The 20,633-nt window shown below is 48.0% G+C and overlaps 2 protein-coding genes across 2 annotated transcripts in view; both read right to left on the bottom strand.

Moving 5' to 3' along the window:
* The window catches only part of NUDCD3 (NudC domain containing 3), a 95,038-nt gene extending 94,476 nt beyond the window's left edge, over positions 1-562 (bottom strand). Inside the window, exon 1 of the mRNA XM_070952312.1 lies at positions 288-562. Within this exon, the coding sequence (XP_070808413.1) occupies positions 288-485 (198 nt within the window). The 5' untranslated portion in view covers positions 486-562. The remainder of the gene's footprint in view (positions 1-287) is intronic.
* A 6,229-nt stretch (positions 563-6,791) lies between these two features.
* On the bottom strand, positions 6,792-20,276 carry LOC139323291 (melanin-concentrating hormone receptor 1-like). Its single transcript, XM_070952595.1, has 4 exons — positions 19,846-20,276; positions 14,762-14,797; positions 11,982-12,219; positions 6,792-7,115 (listed from the first exon to the last, which is right to left on the bottom strand). The coding sequence occupies exons 1-4, from the start codon at positions 20,274-20,276 to the stop codon at positions 6,792-6,794; spliced, it is 1,029 nt and encodes a 342-aa protein (XP_070808696.1).
* Between the last annotated feature and the right edge of the window lie 357 nt (positions 20,277-20,633).

Here is a 20,633-nt window from a genome sequence, read left to right as displayed (position 1 = left end):
GTTGGAGAACCCACAACTTCTGAATCTCAATCAATAAAACACCATGACTGTCTTCACACCGAGTGCCCAATCCAAACCAATTATTTCACGGTTTAACAGCCCAGTTCCCGCAACCTGTTTGAACTAAATTCCTCGCCCCACTTCAGCTCTCTCTGCCTGGCCTACTTCACGGGGCCGTCCTGGGGTTTTGATTTGAGAGGCTGCCTAAAACACCCGGCAGGAGAGGACAAAATTCGGGCGTCCAAAGCAGAATCGGCCGGCGGGGAGAGGGACCCAGCCAGGCTTACCCGAACGGCCATGCTCTTGGCCACGCCAGGCGGGAAGCCCAGCCGGTCCGAGGGCTGCATCAACAGCCGGTAGAAGTCGGTCTTGCGGTAGAGGAAGCCGAAGAGGATGTTCAGGAACTCCTGGACGTTGCCCACATGCTGCAAAATCCCCAGCAACGCCTGGTCGTACATGTCCGTCATGGCCCCGGAGCGCTCCATGAGGCAGGCGGGGACAAAGCGAGTCCGGACGCGGAGGCCCCACTCGCCTTTCCCGGGAAAGAGGCAAGAGCTGCCCCCCACCCCCCCGCTGCCGCCGCCGCCGCCGCCGCCGCCGCCGCCTTGCCTGAGCGAACCCGCGAAGGCGATTCTGCTGTCAGGGCAACCCTAACCCTAAAGGCAATGCGGTCACGTGACCGACACGCCCCTTCCGGTCCTGTCCCGAATGTTTCCCCGGTCAACTTCCGGTTGAGTGTGAGCTACCGTTCCCGATAAAAAGTTTTCCTCCGCGCCTCTCTGTGGTTTGGCTGAGCTTTAGAAGGAAGCGCTTTTAGACACACACAAACAAAAGGGGACTCTTTGGGCTGTTTTAGGGGATCCTCCCCCCCCTTCCCACGCGAATGTTGTTGAACGGGTTTATTTGCCAGAGGGCTCCTTGGTGCTCTCTGAACTTGGTGGTTTTCTTACGGGCGTTTCATTATCAAAACTAGGTGCTGAGCTGAGCACTGATGAGGTTGCCTAGTTTGATAATGAAACGTCTCCCCCAAAATATCACCAAGCTCAGAGGGCACCAAGGAGCCCTCATTTCAACCCTGAGCTATAAATATTCTCCTTTATTAGTTAGTTGCAAGAGTTTGTTGAAAAGTCGAGGAATGGAAGAGCAAAGAGCGATTCAAAGGAGGTCTTGGCAGCAATAGGGATCCGAGTCAGGGCAAGGGATCCAGGTCTATTGCTCAGACGTGTCGCTTTTTCCAAAGTTGCATCCTTTTTCCAGGAGGGTGCAACCCCAGGAAAAAAAATATTTTTTAAAATAATTGAAAATACTTGTAGCTCGAGTTTTAAATTTTGGCAGTGGTTTGCTCTCCAAGCTTGCTTCTATTTAGTTTCTGAACCTTTCATTACCAGACTAGGTAACATCGTCAGCAAGATTTTCTTGTCCTATTCTTAGCTTATAAATGTCTTCTGTGCCAGTTTGGTTATTGGTTATGTGATTAGTTGTTCTTTGGAGTTATTTTTAATTTCTGAGCAGCTGATAGGTTCTCTCCTCGATTGGTGTTTCAAATGGTCTGGTTGACCATTCTTTTTTTTTTTAAGGTTTTTTTTTTTTTTTACAAACATCAATGCATGAACAGTGTGGCACCTGGGTGTCATACATTCTAATACAAATAAAGCTAGTAGAACTAATCATAGTTATTTCATTCAATCAACATATATTTCTATTAATAATACACATTTACATTAAATTGCAATCTGTCATTATCCAATTCTTTGTTTTCTCATTACTTTTATTTTATTATATAAAGATATATACACTAATATTCCCTCTTCTCTTATTTCTATCTCTTATTCTAACATTTAGTCATGTCACCCTGTATTAAAAAAGTTTTTTCTATCCTACCTAACTTCTAATCATGTCACCTACCTAAAAAAAGCAAAGAGAGAGAAAAAGAAAAGCAAATCAGAACAACAAAAAGGATAAATCATCTATCCATCATCTCTTGTCCGCTTCAATACTTCAATTGCTATGCTTTTTTTTGACTTGCCTCCCATATTCCTCCCTTGGATCTTTATCCCTGTCTGCATCTGCTTCTTGGCTATTCAATCTAGGTGTTTCTCCCACCTCTACCCTCTTCCACTGCCTAGTTTCCAAAATTTCTACCCAAGCCCCTATCTCCCTTTCAAGAGTATCTTCCTGTATCTCCAATTCTCTTTTCAACTCTTTTAATATGTTTTCTCCCTCATTTTTTTTTTTTTTTAATTTGATTTATATGCCGCCCTTCTCCGGAGACTCAGGGCGGCTTACAATGTGCTCAGCAATAGCCTTCATCCTTTGGTATATTTATACAAAGTCAGCTTATTGCCCCCACAAACTGGGTCCTCATTTAACCTACCTTAGAAAGGATGGAAGGCTGAGTCAACCTTGAGCCTTGGAGAGATTCGAACCAGCAGTAAATTGCAGGCAGCTGTGTTAATAACAGGGTGCTTTAAACCACTGTAGTAGCAAGGCTCTTAATTCATCAGTCACTGTTATTTTCATTGTTATCTCCTTATCATATTCTTTTGTTCTCTGGTTCTTCAGCTCAATCTTTTCCTCCATTTCTTTTGTTGGCTCCTCCTTTTCCTGGGCATCTTGGTCTTTACTCATCATCCCTCATATAGTATTTTCCATTTTTTCCATAATCTGCTTAAATCCTTTCTCCATTATATCCTTTGTGTTTTGAAAAAATAACACCATTGCCTTCTAAATTCCACTAATTTCTTCCTTATAAAGCATCTTATTTTGTTTTTAACAGTTCAACTTTTATCCAGCAGGCCAAGAATTATTTCTTCAGTCCTTAAATTGCCCTTCAAGGAGTGCACTAATCACAGCTCTTTATATCCCATAGGTATACAATCAATTCCCAGAGTTTATCCAAAACCTCTTTGCGTTCCCTTTACAGGTTCAATCTTCTAGCATAACATTCAGGGGTCCCTTTAATTAGATAGCTTCCTTATTTTCGTATTTGAGTCTCCAGTAGTCATGGGGTAGAGTTAGGGATGATCCAGTAAATATTTTCAGTCCTTCATATAGGTATTCCCAGACTTGTTACTTTTCCTTTTGTCAGCAAGTGGCACTCTCAACTTAAATTTCAGTATTGCCAATAGTCAATCATCATTTTAGCTATAAATCCATTATAAAAGCAGAATAAGATTTGTAAATAAATGATTCCAGCATTTTAAAATGCCTTCCCAGTACCACGTCTTCCCAATTTAAGAGTCCAATTTTTTGTATGTTTCAAAATTTATAATTTTTTCTCTTACATCTTTCACTTCCAATCTGGTAATTTCTCAGAATGCTTAGATGCCACTTTAACAAATAGTTCTGAGCCAATAGTTCTAAATTATTCCTTGGGGTTTAAGGGTTTAAGGCTAAATAAAATCCTCTCCCCCAGTTCCAGTCACAGTTCATCTACTTCGCTCCAGCACCAGTCATCGTTTTTCAGTTGTCCCAGCTTTGTGGTGGCCATCTTTAGGCTGCCTCTTCTCCTCGCCATGGCTGAGAGGGAAAAGAAACCCTGGGTCAGAAAGGACAGCTGCAACTCTCTGTGATCTCACTTTGGCTCAGTGGTGAAATCCAATTTTTTTTACTACCGGTTCTGTGGGCGTGGCTTGGTGGGCGTGGTGTGGCTTGGCGGGTGTGGCAGGGGAAGAATACTGCAAAATCCCCATTCCTCCCCACTCCTGGGGGAAGGATATTGCAAAATCTCCATTCCCACCCCACTCTGGGGGTCAACCAGACTGGTATTTGCCGGTTCTCCAAACTACTCAAAATTTCTGCTGCCGTTTCTCCGAACTGCTCAAAATTTCTGCTACCGGTTCTCCAGAATCTGTCAGAACGTGCTGGATTTCACCCCTGCTTTGGCTCCTCTCAGAACCCACAAACAGGAGAGATTTCAGCACAGAGAACACAGAGCCCCGTTCTCTGTGTCTGATATCGCCGCGACATCACCCGGAAATCCATCTGGTTGTCCATTCTGACACACAATACATTAATAAGCTTAGGGGAATAGGATAAAAGAATCCCACTGATTATGTTACCTAATCTGGCAATGAAATGGTCAGAAACTAAATTGAAACAAGCTTGGAGAGTAAACCACTGCCAAAAAGTATTTTTCCCCAATCTGAGCACCCTGCCCGCTGGAAGCTCTTTTCTGCTTGGCATCTCCATGGCTGAATGAAGGAAACATGAAAGTGGGTGCAGACGACAGCCCTGCTGAGTTAGATCAATGTTTCTCAGTGTAGGGAGCTGTATGATGTGTGGATTTCAACTCCCAGAATTCCCCCTCCAGCATGCTAACAAGGGAATTCCAGGAGTTGAAGTCCATCCAAATTAAAACATGCTGGTAGGAGAATACTGGGAGCTGAAATCCACCTATCTTAATGTAGTTAAAGCTGATAAACATTGCTCTATCAACTACTGTGTCTGAATTGGAGGAAAGGCATATATAAAGCTAATATTTTCTTAGATTTTATTTATCTTATGGTTTGATCCTTTTACTTCCTAGTATAATATACTTAGAGTTTCATTTCTCACCCAGATACCCACACAAAATAAAGATATCCATATTAATTATAAGAAAAATTCCAGTCTGTTTTAGAACGGCACCTTTACTAATCAAATTACCAAATCATATGCAAGTTTTCAAGGTCTTTAGATCTCTCCATTAGACAGCATGAACTTGGGAGGTAATAAATTATCCCTGTTGGTTGAGAGCTCTGGTGGCTCAGCAGACTAAAGTACTGTTATTAACATCCACTTACATCTGCTGTCTGCAATTACTGCAAGTTCAAATCTCACCAGGCTCAAGGTTGACTCAGCCTTCCATCCTTTCTAAGGTAGGTAAAATGAGGAGCCAGATTATGGGGGCAATAAGTTGACTTTGTATAAATATACAAAAGTATGAAGGCTATTGCTTAAAGCATTGTAAGTCGCCCTGAGTCTCTGGAGAAGGGCGGCATGTAAATCAATTTTTTTTTTTAAAAATGGTGCATTTGCATCCTACATTAACAGATTTTGAACTGAGCAGGAAGAAGGATTTACACTGAAGCTGGTTTCATGTGCAAATGGCAGAGTAGCATTAATTTTCCATAATATATCCAATTGTGAGAAACATAAAAGATGCTAAACAGCACTGTGTTTTTGGCAACCAGTATCATTATTTTCACAGGTTTTCAATTTTCTAACCTGATCTTAGAAAACTCAACTGCATTAATTTCACAAATTCAGTTTCACAAGGCAGACAGAAAAGTTCTTTACAACTGTAAGTAGCTTATTTCTTCAGGTAACAAGTAAAAACTGTTATCTCAGCTTGAAAAAATACATATTCAGCAAGACATGGAAGAATTGATTGCCTGGAAAGTCTGTCAGAAAAGCCCTTAGACAGAGGGAAATCACTTTTGGAAGAAGAACATATTAGAAAGATGTGTTGGAGTATTATAAGTTCCATGAGTAGACAGTCAACATATTGATAGAATACAATTATTGGGAGTTCATTATCTCAGTGCCCCTCTACTTTTCGAATTCAAGGATCTAATGGTCCATTTTGCTTTCTCTTCATATGATTCCTCATCACAATAACGACTTTCTTGTGTGTTCATATACGAAGACCATATGAAAAGCATTTATTTTCAGGAAAAATACCCTGAGTTTACATCCAAATAATCAATAATCATATAGGGCAATCTTAAAATCCATTACACTCCCCATTCCCACTGACAGCTATACTGTAGCTGGAACGTAATGGTATTTCTATCCCAAAGTGATGGTGGCTGTACGGAGACACAGAATAGCTCACTTGTGGACTATACATGGTAGTTGTGATTTCTGCATTAGAAAAAGAAAGATGTTCCCGTATTGCTGTCCACCTAGTGAGACACTTGCAGTACCTATGAAAAAATAGAAGATATCAGCTTATCACATTTATTTATAAGAGCTATTGTTGAGTGACCACACACACAAAGGTTGAGGATAAATGTGGTAGTTTATTGCCTTACATAGTGACATTATATAGTTTGTTACTTTCAAATTACAGCGTACTTGGCAGAATATCATTGGCTCACTGAATCTTCCAGGTAACTAAAATCTTTGGTTAACCATTTATTGCTTGCTTAAGCACTTCTAATATTTAGCTATGGTTAAATTCTAACACACATATCCCATTTCCTCTCCTCCTGTTCCTCTTATTTACAGAGTTAGGGTCTTTATCTTCTAATGCCATTTCCTGGTGCCTACGTGCAAGTAACCTTCCCTATCTGAGGTTTGCCATCCAAGATAGGAAAAATTCCTGCACATATGCAGACTGCAGACTCCTACAAGCTATGGTGGTGCAGTGATTAGAATGCAATACTGCAGGCTACTTCTGCCGACTGCAAGCAGATTGGCAGTTCAATTCTCACTGGCTCAAGGTTCACTCAGCTTTCCATCCTTCTGAATTCAGTAAAATGAGGACCCAGATTGTTGGGGTCAGTATACTGACTCTGTAAACTGTTTAAAGAGAGCTGTAAAGCACTGTACAGCACTATACGTCTAAGTGCTATTGCTATTTTGGAAGTTTTCCACAATACATGAATCAATTTCTAGAAAGAACAGTCAACCTTTCAAATGCATTGGATGATGGTACCTATAATTCTCAGCATAGGAAGGGATGATCTGGGGAGGAATATAGCTGCAATCCCTCATTACTGGAGGGAAGATAAGCCATTCTATCATGACCTGGAGACCCTCTAGTGACTGTGCTCTCCCACCAGGACACCTCCAGTTCTTTATCCCTACCTGGACTGGGCCATCTTCTCCTGGAAAAACTCAGTGCAGAAAATAACAAGAATGGAGCTGACACAACTGTGGGCAAAGCTGAGACAAATAGTAGCTTGGTACAAGTAGAAAAAGGTTGCTGAAGGAGTGGCTGTCAGATTAATCTGCAGATTAAACTGCAGCACATGATAGGGTGTCCAGCAAATGAAGAAGACTGCAATGATTGTGAGCGCCATGCGAGTCACCTTCTGGCTGCGGGCGGATGCCTTCCAATGCACACGGCGCATGGCACGGAATAGATGCTGCAGAGTCAAAGAATACAACACCGTAATTATTCTGTCCTTAGCTGAGACATTAATGAGACGGGGGTTGCATAACAAGAACTGTTTATTTACCTCAACAGCAACGATACGAACAGACAGAACAGAACAGCAACTTCCGCACTGACAGCTCTTTTATACCCCGAGCTGTCAGTGAACTAACCAATAAGAACACAGTAACTCTCCCACGCATGTTAACCACACCCCTCTAGCCAATCCGCTGGCACCATCCCAGTTGCCGGGCAGCTGTGATCACAACACTCCTTCATCCCCGGCTATAACATACATAGTCTTTTAGATACTCCGGGCACCTGCGCGCTCGAGTTGAAAGTCTTAGCGCAGGCACCGGCTCTACGTGAACTGGTTCAGCTTCCGGAGATGATGCTGTGGATGGCCCCTTCTACTCGCCGGCTGGGATGACAATTACCAGTACGTCCCATTTCAACTCATGATGTTCAGGTGCCGGCGATGGCAGATTGATTGCTTGCGATGGCAGGAGGGTAGTTTCTGCTCGGGGGGCCGTGCGAGGGGTCACCGTGTCATGCGCGCTTGGGATCGTTGCCAGTCGCTTCCTTAGTTGGTCCACGTGTCGACGCCACAGTCGGCCGTCATTCAAAAGTATCCTGTAAGAGCAGGGGCCGGTTACAGCACTTATTAGTCCTGGTAGCCAGCGAGGCTCCCCCCCCCGAAATTCCGTGCAAAAACCGTATCTCCTTCTACAAAAACCCGCGATCCCTTATCCAAACTCTGGGACCCCACCGGGGCATAATTGGGATGTATACGGTCTAGGACTGTCCATAGACGCCGTCCCATCAAAACCTCGGCGGGACTTCTGTGCGTAGTTGGGCAAGGGGTCATATGCTGGGCAGTCAGGTAGGCGGCCACCTTTTCTTGCCAGTTTGTCGGAGATAGTCGGGCGAGGGCCTCTTTGGCCAATTGCACGGCCCTTTTAGCCAAACCATTTCCCACCGGATGGTAAGGGGAAACTGGGGCGTGGTGAATGCCCAAACTGGCAAGGTAGCATTGGAACGTGGCGGACGTGAACTGTGGTCCATTATCCGTTACTATCACGTCAGGAATGCCATGGGTGGCAAAAAAGAGCCTTGATAGTACAATGGTTTAATGCACCCTGTTATTAACACAGCTGCCTGCAATTTCTGCTGGTTCGAATCTCTCCAAGGCTCAAGGTTGATTCAGCCTTCCATCCTTTCTAAGGAAGGTGAAATGAGGACCCAGTTTGTGGGGGCAATAAGCTGACTTTGTATAAAATATACAAAAGAATGAAGGCTATTGCTTAACGCATTGTAAGACGCCCTGAGTCTCCGGAGAAGGGCGGCATATAAATCAAATTAAAAAAAAAAAAAAAAAGGCGGCGCAGGACCTGGATGGTCGCCTCGGAGGTTGTGGAATTCATTATCTCCAATTCGACCCATTTGGACAGGGCATCTATAGCAATCAAGAAGATCTGGCCCATGTACGGGCCGGTGAAATCTAGATGAAGTCTAGACCAGGGGCCCCTAGGGGTTTCCCATTCCCGGGGAGGTGAGGAGGGTGGTGCCGGCCTAGATCCTTGACAGGCAGGACAGTTCGACACCCAGTTCGTGACTTCCTTATCTAAATCAGGCCACCATATGTAACTACGGCTCAACTCCTTCATGCGGACGATGCCGGGGTGGCCAGCGTATAAATATTCCAGTACCTTAACCCTTAGATCCGGTGGTACGACCACCCTATTTCCCCACAGGAGGCACCCCAGTTGTACAGAAAGCTTGTGCTGACGGGCACGGTATGGGTCAAATTGACTGGGCACCTGCCCTAATGGCCAGCCCCTGACCACCCACTCAAGAACCTGGGACAGGATCCTATCCCGGCAGGAGTGGGCGGCGATGTCGGTGGCGGTCACCGGTAAAGCGACCTCACTCACTAACAGCACAGGTAGGGTAGGCGCAGGGTCAGACACTGGCGCCGGTAAGGGGCAGCGACTCAGGGCATCTGCATGGGGAATTAGTTTTCCGGGGTGGTGAATCAAGGTGTAATTGTACGCAGCCAAAACAACAGCCCACTGGGCCATACGGGGTGATAAAACTTGGGGAGTCTGGCGACGACTAGCTAAAAGCCCCAGTAGGGGCTTATGGTCGGTTACCAGCTCGAAGGATCTGCCATAAAGGTACTCGTGAAATCTTTTCACTGAAGCTAACACTGCTAAAGCTTCCCGGTCGAGCTGGCTATACCTACGTTCAGTGGCGGACAATGTCCTGGAATAAAATGCTACGGGTGCCTCTAACCTGTTTGGGAGGCGATGGCTCAAGACAGCGCCAATCCTGTAAGGGGAGGCGTCGGCAGTTAGTGACAGAGGCAGGGCAGAACTGTATTGTACTAAGACCGCAGAGGAGGAGAGCAGGTCTTTCACATTCCTAAATGCGCGTTCATGTTCGCAGCCCCAGGACCAAGGAATGTCTTTGGCCAGTAACCTATGAAGAGGCTCGGCCACTGAGGCCTTGTGGGGCAGGAATATGTTATAAAAATTTAATAGCCCCAGGAAGGATTGCAACTCTGCATGGCAAGTGGGCGTGGCGGCGTGTTTGATTGCCGCCACTTTGGAAGGGGTAGGATGGATTCCCCTAGCATCGATCAAATAGCCCAGAAATTCAATTTTGGGAACCCCGATGACACATTTGGACTTTTTTTAATTTGAGGCCGCAGGACCGAAAACGTAGAACAGCCCTAACTCTTTCGATGAGCTCATCTCGGCAAGACGCCGAGATGAGCACATCGTCAAAGTAGGGCACTACTCCTGGCAGGCCATGGAGCAGCCGCTCCATGAGGTTTTGAAAAAGACCAGGGGCAACACAGATCCCAAATTGTAGGCGCCGGCATTTGAAGGCTCCCTGGTAGGTGACGATGGTTTGAGCCTCGGCCAAGGCATCGTCCACCGGGAGCTGCTGATATGCTTGGGCCAAATCTAATTTAGCGAATATGGAACTGGGCCCCAAAGAGTGTAGCAGATGTTGGACTACAGGTACTGGGTAGGAATTTGCTTGCATGGCCCTATTTAAGGTACATTTAAAATCACCGCATATTCTCACGGAGCCGTCAGGCTTAATGGGAACCACTATGGGAGTTTCCCATTTGGAGTGGTCAGTTGGCTCTAGGACCCCTTGGGCAATGAGCTTGTCCAGCTCTGCATCCACTTTAGGCCTAAGAGCAAGAGGGACTCTGCGTGGCTTAAGCCTTATTGGTGCCACATTAGGATCCAGGTTCAAAGAAATGGGGGACCCTACATATTTTCCCAATGTACCTGCAAAAACGTCGGCAAATTCAGTGAAAAGGCCTTCCGCCCCCAGAACCGACGTAGTGTGTACGCCAGATATTTGCAATCCCAGCGCCCTGAACCAATCCATGCCTAATAAACTAGGCAGGGCCCCTTTGACCACAATTAAAGGTAAATGCCCCACAAAACCATCTGATTCCACTAGGAATCGCCCCTGTCCCAGGATGCGGATAGAATTTCCCTGATAGTCCCGAAGTCTGATGGGGCACTGCTGTAGCTGACTCTTGGTAATTGTCGGGATCAAACGTCTCAAAACCCCCCAGGACACTATGGATTTCACAGACCCGGTGTCCAATTCCATCTGACAGGAGGCGCCTTCTATTTTTACTGTCATCAAAAGCTTGGCGCCATTCAGCGCAGAGAAGCGTGCGGTCACCTCATTAACGCAGCATGCACGGAAGGTGGGAACACAGCTCTCCTTTCCCGGATGGCAAGGCTTTGATGCAGCAGACGACTTTGCCATTGAACGGCAGACCTTCGCGATTTCCCCATTTACCACAATGGCGGCAAACAGCTGACCTGAAACGACAGGTCGCTCTGGGGTACCCCTCTCCACAACTGAGGCAACCGGCTTGAGGCTCCGCCTTCACTCGGGGGCTGCTCCGACGGTTTTTTGATGCTCACAGGCGGCTCACGCCCATCTCCTCCTCATCCGTGGAGTCGTCTGAGGCGATGTCCTGCTGGTGAACTGAGGCAGCCGCCTGGGATGACGCAGGGAAGGACTTCCTGATGTCAGCGGTGGATTTTTCAGACATCTCCGCTGCCTGGGCTTCTTTTATGGCGGTCTGCAAATCTAGGTTTTTCTTAGCTAACAACCGCCTCTGCAGTCGAATGTCCCTCACCCCGCACACCAGCTGTTCCACCAGCGCGTCGTCCAAATCTCTATATTCGCAATCCAGAGCGGCCGTTCTCAGACGAGCCATGTAATGGTTTACCGACTCCCCCTCCTCCTGTATAACTTGTCACAGCTGGAACTGACGGGCTATTTTAGAAGGGGCCGGGGAGTAATGGTTCTTCAGCTTTTTGTGTAACGAGTCCCAAGAAGCGGTGTGCACAGGGGCGGGAGCGAATAAGGCTCGGGCGGTTGCAAACACCTCAGGGCCGCAAGAATTTAAGAAATGCGCCCTTTTTCTGCCGCTGGAGAGATCAGTGAAATCATTTGCTTCCAGGAAGCATTCTAATCTCTCCATATAGGCATCCCACGTCTCTGTGAGGGCATCATAGGGAGCAAACGTTGGTGGGGCCATCTCAGTCTCTCTATAGGGTCTCAGCAGGGGTTAAATCCCACCTTCGTCGCCAGTATTCTGTCCTTAGCTGAGACATTAATGAGACGGGGGTTGCATAACAAGAACTGTTTATTTACCTCAACAGCAACGATACAAACAGACAGAACAGAACAGCAACTTCTGCACTGACAGCTCTTTTATACCCCGAGCTGTCAGTGAACTAACCAATAAGAACACAGTAACTCTCCCGCGCGTGTTAACCACACCCCTCTAGCCAATCCGCTGGCGGCATCCCAGCTGCCGGGCAGCCGCGATCACAACAGTAATGACCAGCAAAGGCAGGAGGAATGCTATTAAGGATTGATAGAGGGTGTACCAGTATACGCTATGGGGACCTGGCAAGTCTATAAGGCAGATCTCCGTCTTGTTGTCACAAAATATCCGGGTGTACAGCATAGCGGGAGTAGCCAGAATCAAGCTTCCAACCCATATGCCAACATTGATCATCGTTGTGCAATGCAAGGTTCTTCTCTGGGCAATGGTAGATGAGTACACCACTGCTACGTATCTGGAGAAGAGACATGAAGGCTCATCACTTATAGAAAACATGACTAAATATATATTACAAACATAGATTGGATAAGAAAACTCATCCTTTGTGATTACCTGCATGCCTACATGCATTTTCTATAGGGCAGTTAATGAGACCAATGTTGGAGATAGAAGACAGTGTAAGAGTTGAGAAACTGGTCTAGAGGCCTGCTTGGGTTACAGATTCAATCTCTGACATTTTCAAATAAAGCTGGGAACATGCTTATATAAAACCCTGTGTGGGATTCATTGTCTAGTTTCGAAATAAAGTTATAAATAAAAATTAAAAACCAGCCAAAACGTCCAAGAGAAAACAATGGTAATTTTACTCTTCACTTTGCAAAGACGGTGGACCACGCACACGCAGATACAGTGGACACACCCTAAATCATGGGTCCTCAAACTATGGCCCGTGGGCTGCATGCGGCCCACCAAAGCCATTAATCCGGCCCTCGCAGGACCACGAGCCTGCTCTGTCCACATCATCCCACCTACCCTTCATACCTTCGCTAGCCCTGTGGGCTGGAACTGAAAGGTAAGGCCAACAATTTTGGCCTGCAGAGACATTCTGGAGGTAGGTGAGGTGTAAAACGGGATGCACAGATGCCACAGGAGGCCAAAAAACAGGCAAAAACGGTTAGTTTTTGGCCAAAAAATGGGCTGTATTTGCCTGTTTTTGGCCTGCAGAATGCTGCTGGAGGCGGAGGAGGTGAAAAACGGGGCACACAGATGCCCCAGGAGGCCAAAAAACTTCTGAAAATGGCCTGTTTTTCACCTCCCCCACCTCCAGAAGATAGATAAAGAGAGAGAGGAAGAGGGAGAAAGAGAGGCAGAGGCAGAGAGAGAGAAGAAAGACAGAGAGAGATTTCTCAAGCTCCTCGGGGCTGAGAAGAATTGCTGCAAAACTGAGTCTTCTGAAGTGGACAACTAGATTCCTAAACAACTGAAAAAATGATCTAGTAAAAAGAAAAGTCAACCAAAAGAGCAGCATGCAAACAAAAGCAAATAAAACACCTCCAGGAGCAAAACAAATTAAAGTTTAATTTGTGTGCAGTTTAATGGACTGTTAAATTGGCCACGCCCACCCAATCACATGACCTAGCCACACCCACCCACTCTGGCCCAACAGTCTGAGGGACTGTGAATTGGCCCCGTTTAAAAAGTTTGAGGACCCTGCTCTAAATCATCAATACATTTGCTTTATATTCTCTAGTGTCGTTACAAATTTACCTCCCACCTTTTCCTCATTGGCTCAGTAATCATGTCACTACCTATCCAAAGTGTCTAAAATGAATACATTATCTCCACCCCCTGCCACTACTCTAATTCTATCACCCCCTGCTCTTATTTACAAATTACCTTTTATGATCCTAGTTCCTAGGGGTTGTCTCTAGAGTAACTATCATATCAGCAAATTCTGGTTAAGGCTGGTTTCTAGCACAGCAGAGGCCTTCCTTCATACAATTCTTAAGCTTCAGCCTATCTCATGAGATTAGAAACATATACAATGTATATGGCCAGCATGTCTTCTTACAATTCTTTAAAAACAATATGCTGTTTCCCACATCTGGAAAGCTGGTAATAGTGCACACTGTGCACATTAATAGTGCACAGATTAATCTGAGCTGATGGTCTCACTTAGCAGCCCCAACCTCCCTGCATCTTTCCCTCCTTCCTCTGACCTCCCTGCTCCTCTGGAAACTGCCAGAAACTTTCCCGTCAGCCGCCTTCCCCCAAACATATCATATTGAGGGTGCTAAAGCACTTCAAGAACCACAAGGTTGTGAAAATGTGATTTATGTTGTTGGTAAGACATGCCAGCATTCCCTTATTCCTCTGACCAGCAAGAACATTTCCCATCTCCTTCACGTGGTTGCTGCCAAAGTGCAGAGGAAGGTTAGCTAATGCTCTGCCAGACTGACCTTCTGGAAGGACCTGATCCAAGATATGCAGATAGTCCTCAACTTATAACTATTTGTTTAGTGACCATTCAAAGCTACAACAGCATTGAAAAAGTTATTTACAACCATTTCCTTTTGATCATTGTAGCATTCACGTCACATGGTCAAAATTCAGGCAGTTGGCTACTGACGTATTTATGATGGTTGTAGCATTCCTGGGTCATGTGATTCCCATTTGTGACCTTCCCAGCCTGCTTCCAACAAGCAAAGTCAATGTGGGAAGCTGGATTCCTTAAACAACTGCATGATTCACTTAACAACTATGGCAAAAAGGCTGTAAAATCAGACATGACCACCTTGCTTAGCAACATAAATTCTGGTCTCAATTGTAGTTGTAAGTTGAGGACTATCTGTAGTTGGTGGTAAGTGGCTGCTGGGTTACAGGCAGTACTCATCTTACAACCATTCATTTAGTGAGCAAAGTTATAACAGCACTGAAAAAAGTGACTTATAACCATTCCTCACACTCAGGTGGCTGCTGACTCCTGCTGTTCTACCTCTCTCAGGAAAAAGGTTTTAGCCCCACCTATCCCATCTTAGATGTAGATTAGCCCTTACCTGTCTATGCAGAGAAGAGTGATGATAGCCACACTGCTTGTGAGGGATCTCACGAAGAATGATGGTTCGTTGAGGGCGCTTCCAAGAAAAGGTCAGCACGCAAGGATGCAATCAAATTAAGTCTTTATTTAGAAGTAAAAGTGGGGTAAAATAAGGTCCCAGGCATGGAGGCATCCATGCCTGGATTGAGCCCATGGGTCAGTCCCATAGGAGACTAGAACAAGAGCAGGCAAAAGGGAAAGGGTAAAAAAGGAAAGGGAAGGAGCAGCCCCTGTGCAGGGTTCTTATAGGGGCCCCTGGCCCCTCCCTTACAAGGTGTGTGAGGGGGCCGGAGGACCATTAACTTTCTCCAATGGGGCTGCAGGGGCCGGAGCCCCTTGACCCACCAGTGGGATCAAAGGTGCCTCTTTGCCCCCATCTGGTGGCCTTTGAAGAGACTGTCATGGCTGGCACAAAACACCTAACAATTCCCCTTCTTGCCAGCCAATGACAGGTGACAGTGAATATGTCTGAGAGGGTGAGCAGGTGTCCTGCCACCTCTCCCGCTCTTTAATGGGCAGCTCTTGGATTGCAGAGAAAGTCTTTGGGGTGACCACGACGCTGTTGACGGATGCGATGTGCCCAATGTCAATTCTCTTAGGTGGGACCCCCTTGTTGGACCGCTTTGACCTTCTGACCTCCTGCCACTCACCACCCTTTTCCTCTGTGGGTTCTTCGCCAACTGGCTGTTCACAACCGGGATGTGGAGGCCCTCGGTCCCAGGCGTTGGGCATCATGGGCCTCTGGAGCGTCGCTGGAGGCGAAGAGTCAGGTGAAGATGGCGTGTCTTCCCCCTCAGGACTGGACGGCTCATCCTCCTCATCTGGACCAGGTAGGCTGACCTCTTCATCCTGTTCCTCGCTCTCGTCGGTGGCAGGGTCTGTGGTTGTCTCAGGCAGTGTCATGGTTGGTGCAGCTTTGCTGGGCCGGTTAATGTATGGACCCAGATCATTTGAGTGGATCTGGGTCCAATTGAAGTCCTCTTCGAAGGAGGCAGATTCAGAAGGGATCACAGTCCTGCCCCCTTCTCCCAGGAATCGGTAGGCCTTGGAGCCAGGGGCATAGCCCAAGAACCTCAGTCTCTGGGAGACGGATCTCCCCTTCTTCCGCAGCTGCTTGGGGATGTGCACCCAAGCGTAGGAGCCAAACACACGCAAGTGTCCCAAATTTGGCTTCCTACCGTGGACCAGAAAATATGGGGTCTGGTTCACAACGCTGCTCCAGGTGCGGTTCAGGGTGTAGTTGGCGTAGTGTACCGCCTCCACCCAGTACGATTCCACAACCCCAGCATCCGCAATCAGGCTGCATCCATGGTCTGCAGAATGCCGTTACATTTTTCTGACACACCTTTCTGTGCAGGTGTAAAAGGCGCTGTACGAAAATGGTGTATGCCCTTGTGCCTTATCCAGTCCTGGAACTTTCGGGACATGAACTCAGCCCCCCGGTCGCTCTGCAGCTGTGCGATCTTGGTCTTGTACTGAGTTTCCACGTAGTTGTACAATGATTTTATGGCATCAAAGGCTTCAGACTTTTCTGTGAGGGTATACACATGGCCATACCTCGAGAAATCATCGACAGCAGTGAGGAAATACTGCCTTTTTCCTAGGGATGGTGTAAATGGCCCAACCAAATCAACATGTATTAATTGATATGGGTATTGAGTTTTACGCAGTGACACCTTAGGTATTGGGGCGGCCTTCCTCTTTGCCCTCTTACAGATGGCACAGTCCAGAAACACCTCACAATCCTGGAGATGAATCCCCTCAGCAAATTCCCCCATCTTTTTAACCACTGGGAAGCTCGCATGGCCTAACCTCCGATGTAAGAGGTGGGCACATTTAGTATGCAGCGGCTTTCCCACTGACACCCCCTTGGCTCTGGTTGCCTTGGGCGATGCTGGCACCTTAGGCCCTTCTTTGGGCTTACCTGCCTTAGGTGCCTGCTGAGGCTCGGGTTTCTTGCCCGCATTGGCCTTGGAAGGCCGTGGTACTGGTTGAGGCGGCGTGGGCACAACTGCCTCAGTCTTGTGCATCTTTGACAGCCTGGGATCTGGCTGTGGAGCCTTTCTCTCTCTCTGCGCGCAGGCCCCTTCTGGGGTGGCACCCTGTGAGCTGTCTTCTGTGGCTGGGTACTCGGGGGAGAGATATGGCAAACCATTTATAATGGTAACATTCCCAATGACCCTTTTGTCTCGAGTGACATGACCTCCCCCTTTGCGAAACAATACCTCCACCCTGCCATCATCACATAGCTTGGTTATGCTTAACAGGTTATTGGCTATAGAGGGAGCGTGTAATACACCTTCGACATTGCCCAGCCCTGGTACAGAGACAGTGCCCTCCCCAACAACCAAAGCATTGTTACCATTTGCAACCTTAACGGAGGAGTTAATTCTCCTTAACCTCTTAAAGCCTTGCCTCAAGTTAGCAATGTGAGATGAAGCCCCAGAGGCCAGTAACCAGAGGCCAGTAGGGCCATCAGCCTTTGTGGCGGGGGTGAAATAGCTAGTATTCACAAAATTGCCCTTAGCACCACCTTTGCCCCCGCCAGGCCCCCTTCTCTGCCCCCTGCCCCTTCCTTGATTGGAGCCACGTTTAGGTCCTTGCTGGTAATGGGGGCAGTCCTTCTTCAGATGCTCCTCAGAGCCACAGATGAAACACTTGGGTAGAGCATTAACCTGCTCTGAACTCTGGTGCCTTCTGTTGATGCGATGAGTTGTGGCCCTGGTGTACTCTCCCGCATCTCTACGCCTCCTGTCTTCCTCATTGAGCCTCCCTGTGAGGTAGGACAGAGTCATGGCTTCCTTTCTGGTTCCCTCTAGTGAGACAATAAAATTGCCCCAACTTTTGTCCAGGGATGCCAGAATGACAGCGATCATGTTGGCCTCAGTCACGGGGTAGTCCCTGAGCACCAGTTCTGCCCTGAGTGCCTTCAACTTTCCCAGGTGCTCAGCCATGCTAGCCCCAAATTTTAGCTTGGTGTTATAGAACTCCGTTGTGAGTCTTGTGGTGGAGCCCAAGCTATCACTATTAAATAGGCTATATAACAACCCCCCAAATTTCACCAGCTGTGAGCCCATCTGGTATGCTAGGGTACAATTTAGCATCCAGTGAGCTCAGTAGAGTGGTATAGGCTCTCCTGTGGTACCACTCTTCTTGAGGTCCCCAAGGGAAAGGTGGGGGGGGTCTAAAACCATTTCTAGGGTCCCCTCTTTTCAGAGACATACTTGAATCTCTTTGTTCCATATATTATAATTATCCCCTGCCAGATGTAATTTCTGAAAAGTATCTGGGAGAACAGACACAGCTGGGGCAGAAAATGCTGATATATTTTGCTGTCCAAGGTATCTTTGCTTTGATTCCATTGAAGTAAATGGGAGAGGGATCCCTCTGCTGGCCGGTGTAGGTATTTTTCTCTGATTATTCTTTTCTTTTTCAGGTGGAGCGAACTGAGCATGTGCGAACTGCTGAGCATGCCCAGATCTCATTCCAGCCCAGGAGCCGATGGGGGCAGACCTCTCCCTCTGTGCTTCAGGGCCAGGCCTGGGCCCAGGCCTGTGGGGCTCTGAAGAGTCTTCTGGAAGCCCCCCTGGTACTGGAACACTTACCAGGGGGCGAAGGCTGCAGGATGGGGCTGGAAAAGCCCGAAAATGCTGAGGATCGCCTGGAGGGGCCCACCGCTGGCCATGAAGACTCCGGAGGAGGCAGCCATCTTGGGAGGTGGGAGGCCCCCTGAAGTCATCCAGGTGAGTCCTCCGTTGCCTCGGTGGGGGTGTTGGGAAGGCCGGAGCCCCCAGGCGTTCTTCTGGGGCTCTCTGGAGGCCTGGGCCCTGGCTGGGGGGCTCCGGACTAGACGCCCCCCCGCTGGTCCCCTGTGGGTGTTGAGGGAGGCTGGCTGCCCCCGAGGTTGAGGCCATGGTCATTGTGGCCTCCAGGGCTGCGACCAGGACTTGGATTGCAGCCCTGATGCCTGCTGCAGCAGGAGCGGCTGGGCAGACTTCGAGGCTTGCCTATGCGGGGGGGGGGGGGGGGGCGAGCAGTTTGCATGCTGCTTTGGCTGGCTGCCATCCATTGCTGGGCCTCGTGGCCTAGCTGAGGCCTACCAAGCCTTGCTGGAGTAGGTGGCCTGGGGGCCGCCATGTTGGGGAGCCTCCTGGGCGCTGGGGAAGGACTTACCCGGTGTCCAGAGGCCCTCTGCGCTGGTGTCCCACGTGGCTGGGCTCCTGGCGTCCCTCGGGTAGCAGCTCTCTGCATTCCTCACCAGTGAGCTGGTCTATGCTGGGGGTGGCCTGGTCCCTGGCCTCCTCCCCGGTGTCCTGGCAGTCCTGGGTGGACTGCTGGTCTTCCATGCCTTCCTCTGTGGCTTGCAGCTGCAAGGAAGCATGCAAAGGGGTCCCTTGCATTCCGCTGGGTCCTCTGGGGGCATAGAGATCATCTGTACTCTCCTCTGGATCGAAGCTCGCATCAGGGACTGGATGCAGGGCTGCCAACCTTGCTCCGAGACTCCTGGTCATGACCGGGGAAGTCCTGCCATCCATCTCTTGGGGGTTCTTGCTGGAACCTCCTGGCATCTTGCTTCTGCTGGCTTGGAAGTGTTGCCTCAAACCATCCTCTGCTACCACTTTGTGAGGGATCTCACGAAGAATGATGGTTCGTTGAGGGCGCTTCCAAGAAAAGGTCAGCACGCAAGGATGCAATCAAATTAAGTCTTTATTTAGAAGTAAAAGTGGGGTAAAATAAGGTCCCAGGCATGGAGGCATCCATGCCTGGATTGAGCCCATGGGTCAGTCCCATAGGAGACTAGAACAAGAGCAGGCAAAAGGGAAAGGGTAAAAAAGGAAAGGGAAGGAGCAGCCCCTGTGCAGGGTTCTTATAGGGGCCCCTGGCCCCTCCCTTACAAGGTGTGTGAGGGGGCCGGAGAACCATTAACTTTCTCCAATGGGGCTGCAGGGGCCGGAGCCCCTTGACCCACCAGTGGGATCAAAGGTGCCTCTTTGCCCCCATCTGGTGGCCTTTGAAGAGACTGCCATGGCTGGCACAAAACACCTAACACTGCTGAACTGGTTATTGAGATCAATGGTAGTTGCAGCCCAACACAGAAAGTCTCCAAATACCCAGCCTCGCTCCTGAAGCAGCTGATGGATGATGAGAGGCATGCCAAGCAGGAACAGCAGATCAGCCGTGGCCAAGTTCAGAATGTAGATGTCCGATGCAACCTTCTGTTTGCAGCCCAGGACCACTGACATCACCAGCCCATTGGCCAGGACACCCGAGGCACAGATGAAGGCATAGATGATGGGAAGCACTAAGGAAACTGCTGGACCCGGAGAGTTGTCATCCGCTTGGGTGCCCTCTGAATATGGCTGCACCAGTTCACTGTCCTTCAGAGACTGGTTGACTACAAGTGGTGTAGGAGTTCCAGATGAAATATTGAACCCAAGAAGAAAGTCACAGTTTCTGTTTAGCAAAACACCCATGGCAAGGGAGTTGGCAGTCAAGATAACTTCAACCTGGCCACTTAAAGGAACATGGGGAGGAGATGTTTTTGAACCTCAAAGACGACTTCATCTCTATTTAACTCTTACAAGTCATTCAGGCGCAGCTTCTAAAACAGCTGGGAGGAAGCTGTTTCAGAAAGCTGGGATGTCCATCCTGTACCTCTGTCCCAGATCAGTACCTAGAGTTATTTGAGGAGGAACTGTCATGCTTCTTGTTTCCGTTCTTTTTCATGCTTGCATGTTCTCCCTTAGGAAGAAATCAAAGTCCCTGAGTTAGTTTTTTCCACATGAAATTAACAATAAAACATAAATGTATCAGACAAAAACTATTCTTGT

Source organism: Pituophis catenifer, unplaced genomic scaffold, assembly GCF_029215685.1.
Source record: "Pituophis catenifer annectens isolate HBS135680 unplaced genomic scaffold, rPitCat1.0.hap2 SCAF_12, whole genome shotgun sequence".
NCBI classification, from domain to species: domain Eukaryota; kingdom Metazoa; phylum Chordata; class Lepidosauria; order Squamata; family Colubridae; genus Pituophis; species Pituophis catenifer.
The sequence above is the reverse complement of the archived record's forward strand: the minus strand, read 5'-3'. Positions and strand labels throughout refer to the sequence as shown.

What these genes read in the sequence shown, in the direction of transcription:
- LOC139323291 (XM_070952595.1), bottom strand. Translation starts at nt 20,276, where the DNA reads ATGGGTGTTTTGCTAAACAGAAACTGTGACTTTCTTCTTGGGTTCAAT. An exon ending in AACCAGTTCAGCAGTGTTAG is followed by an intron (nt 14,798 to 19,845) that starts GTGTTTTGTGCC and finishes ATCCCTCACAAG; the next exon opens with CAGTGTGGCTATCATCACTC. An exon ending in ACTCTTCTCTGCATAGACAG is followed by an intron (nt 12,220 to 14,761) that starts GTAAGGGCTAAT and finishes TCTCTTCTCCAG; the next exon opens with ATACGTAGCAGTGGTGTACT.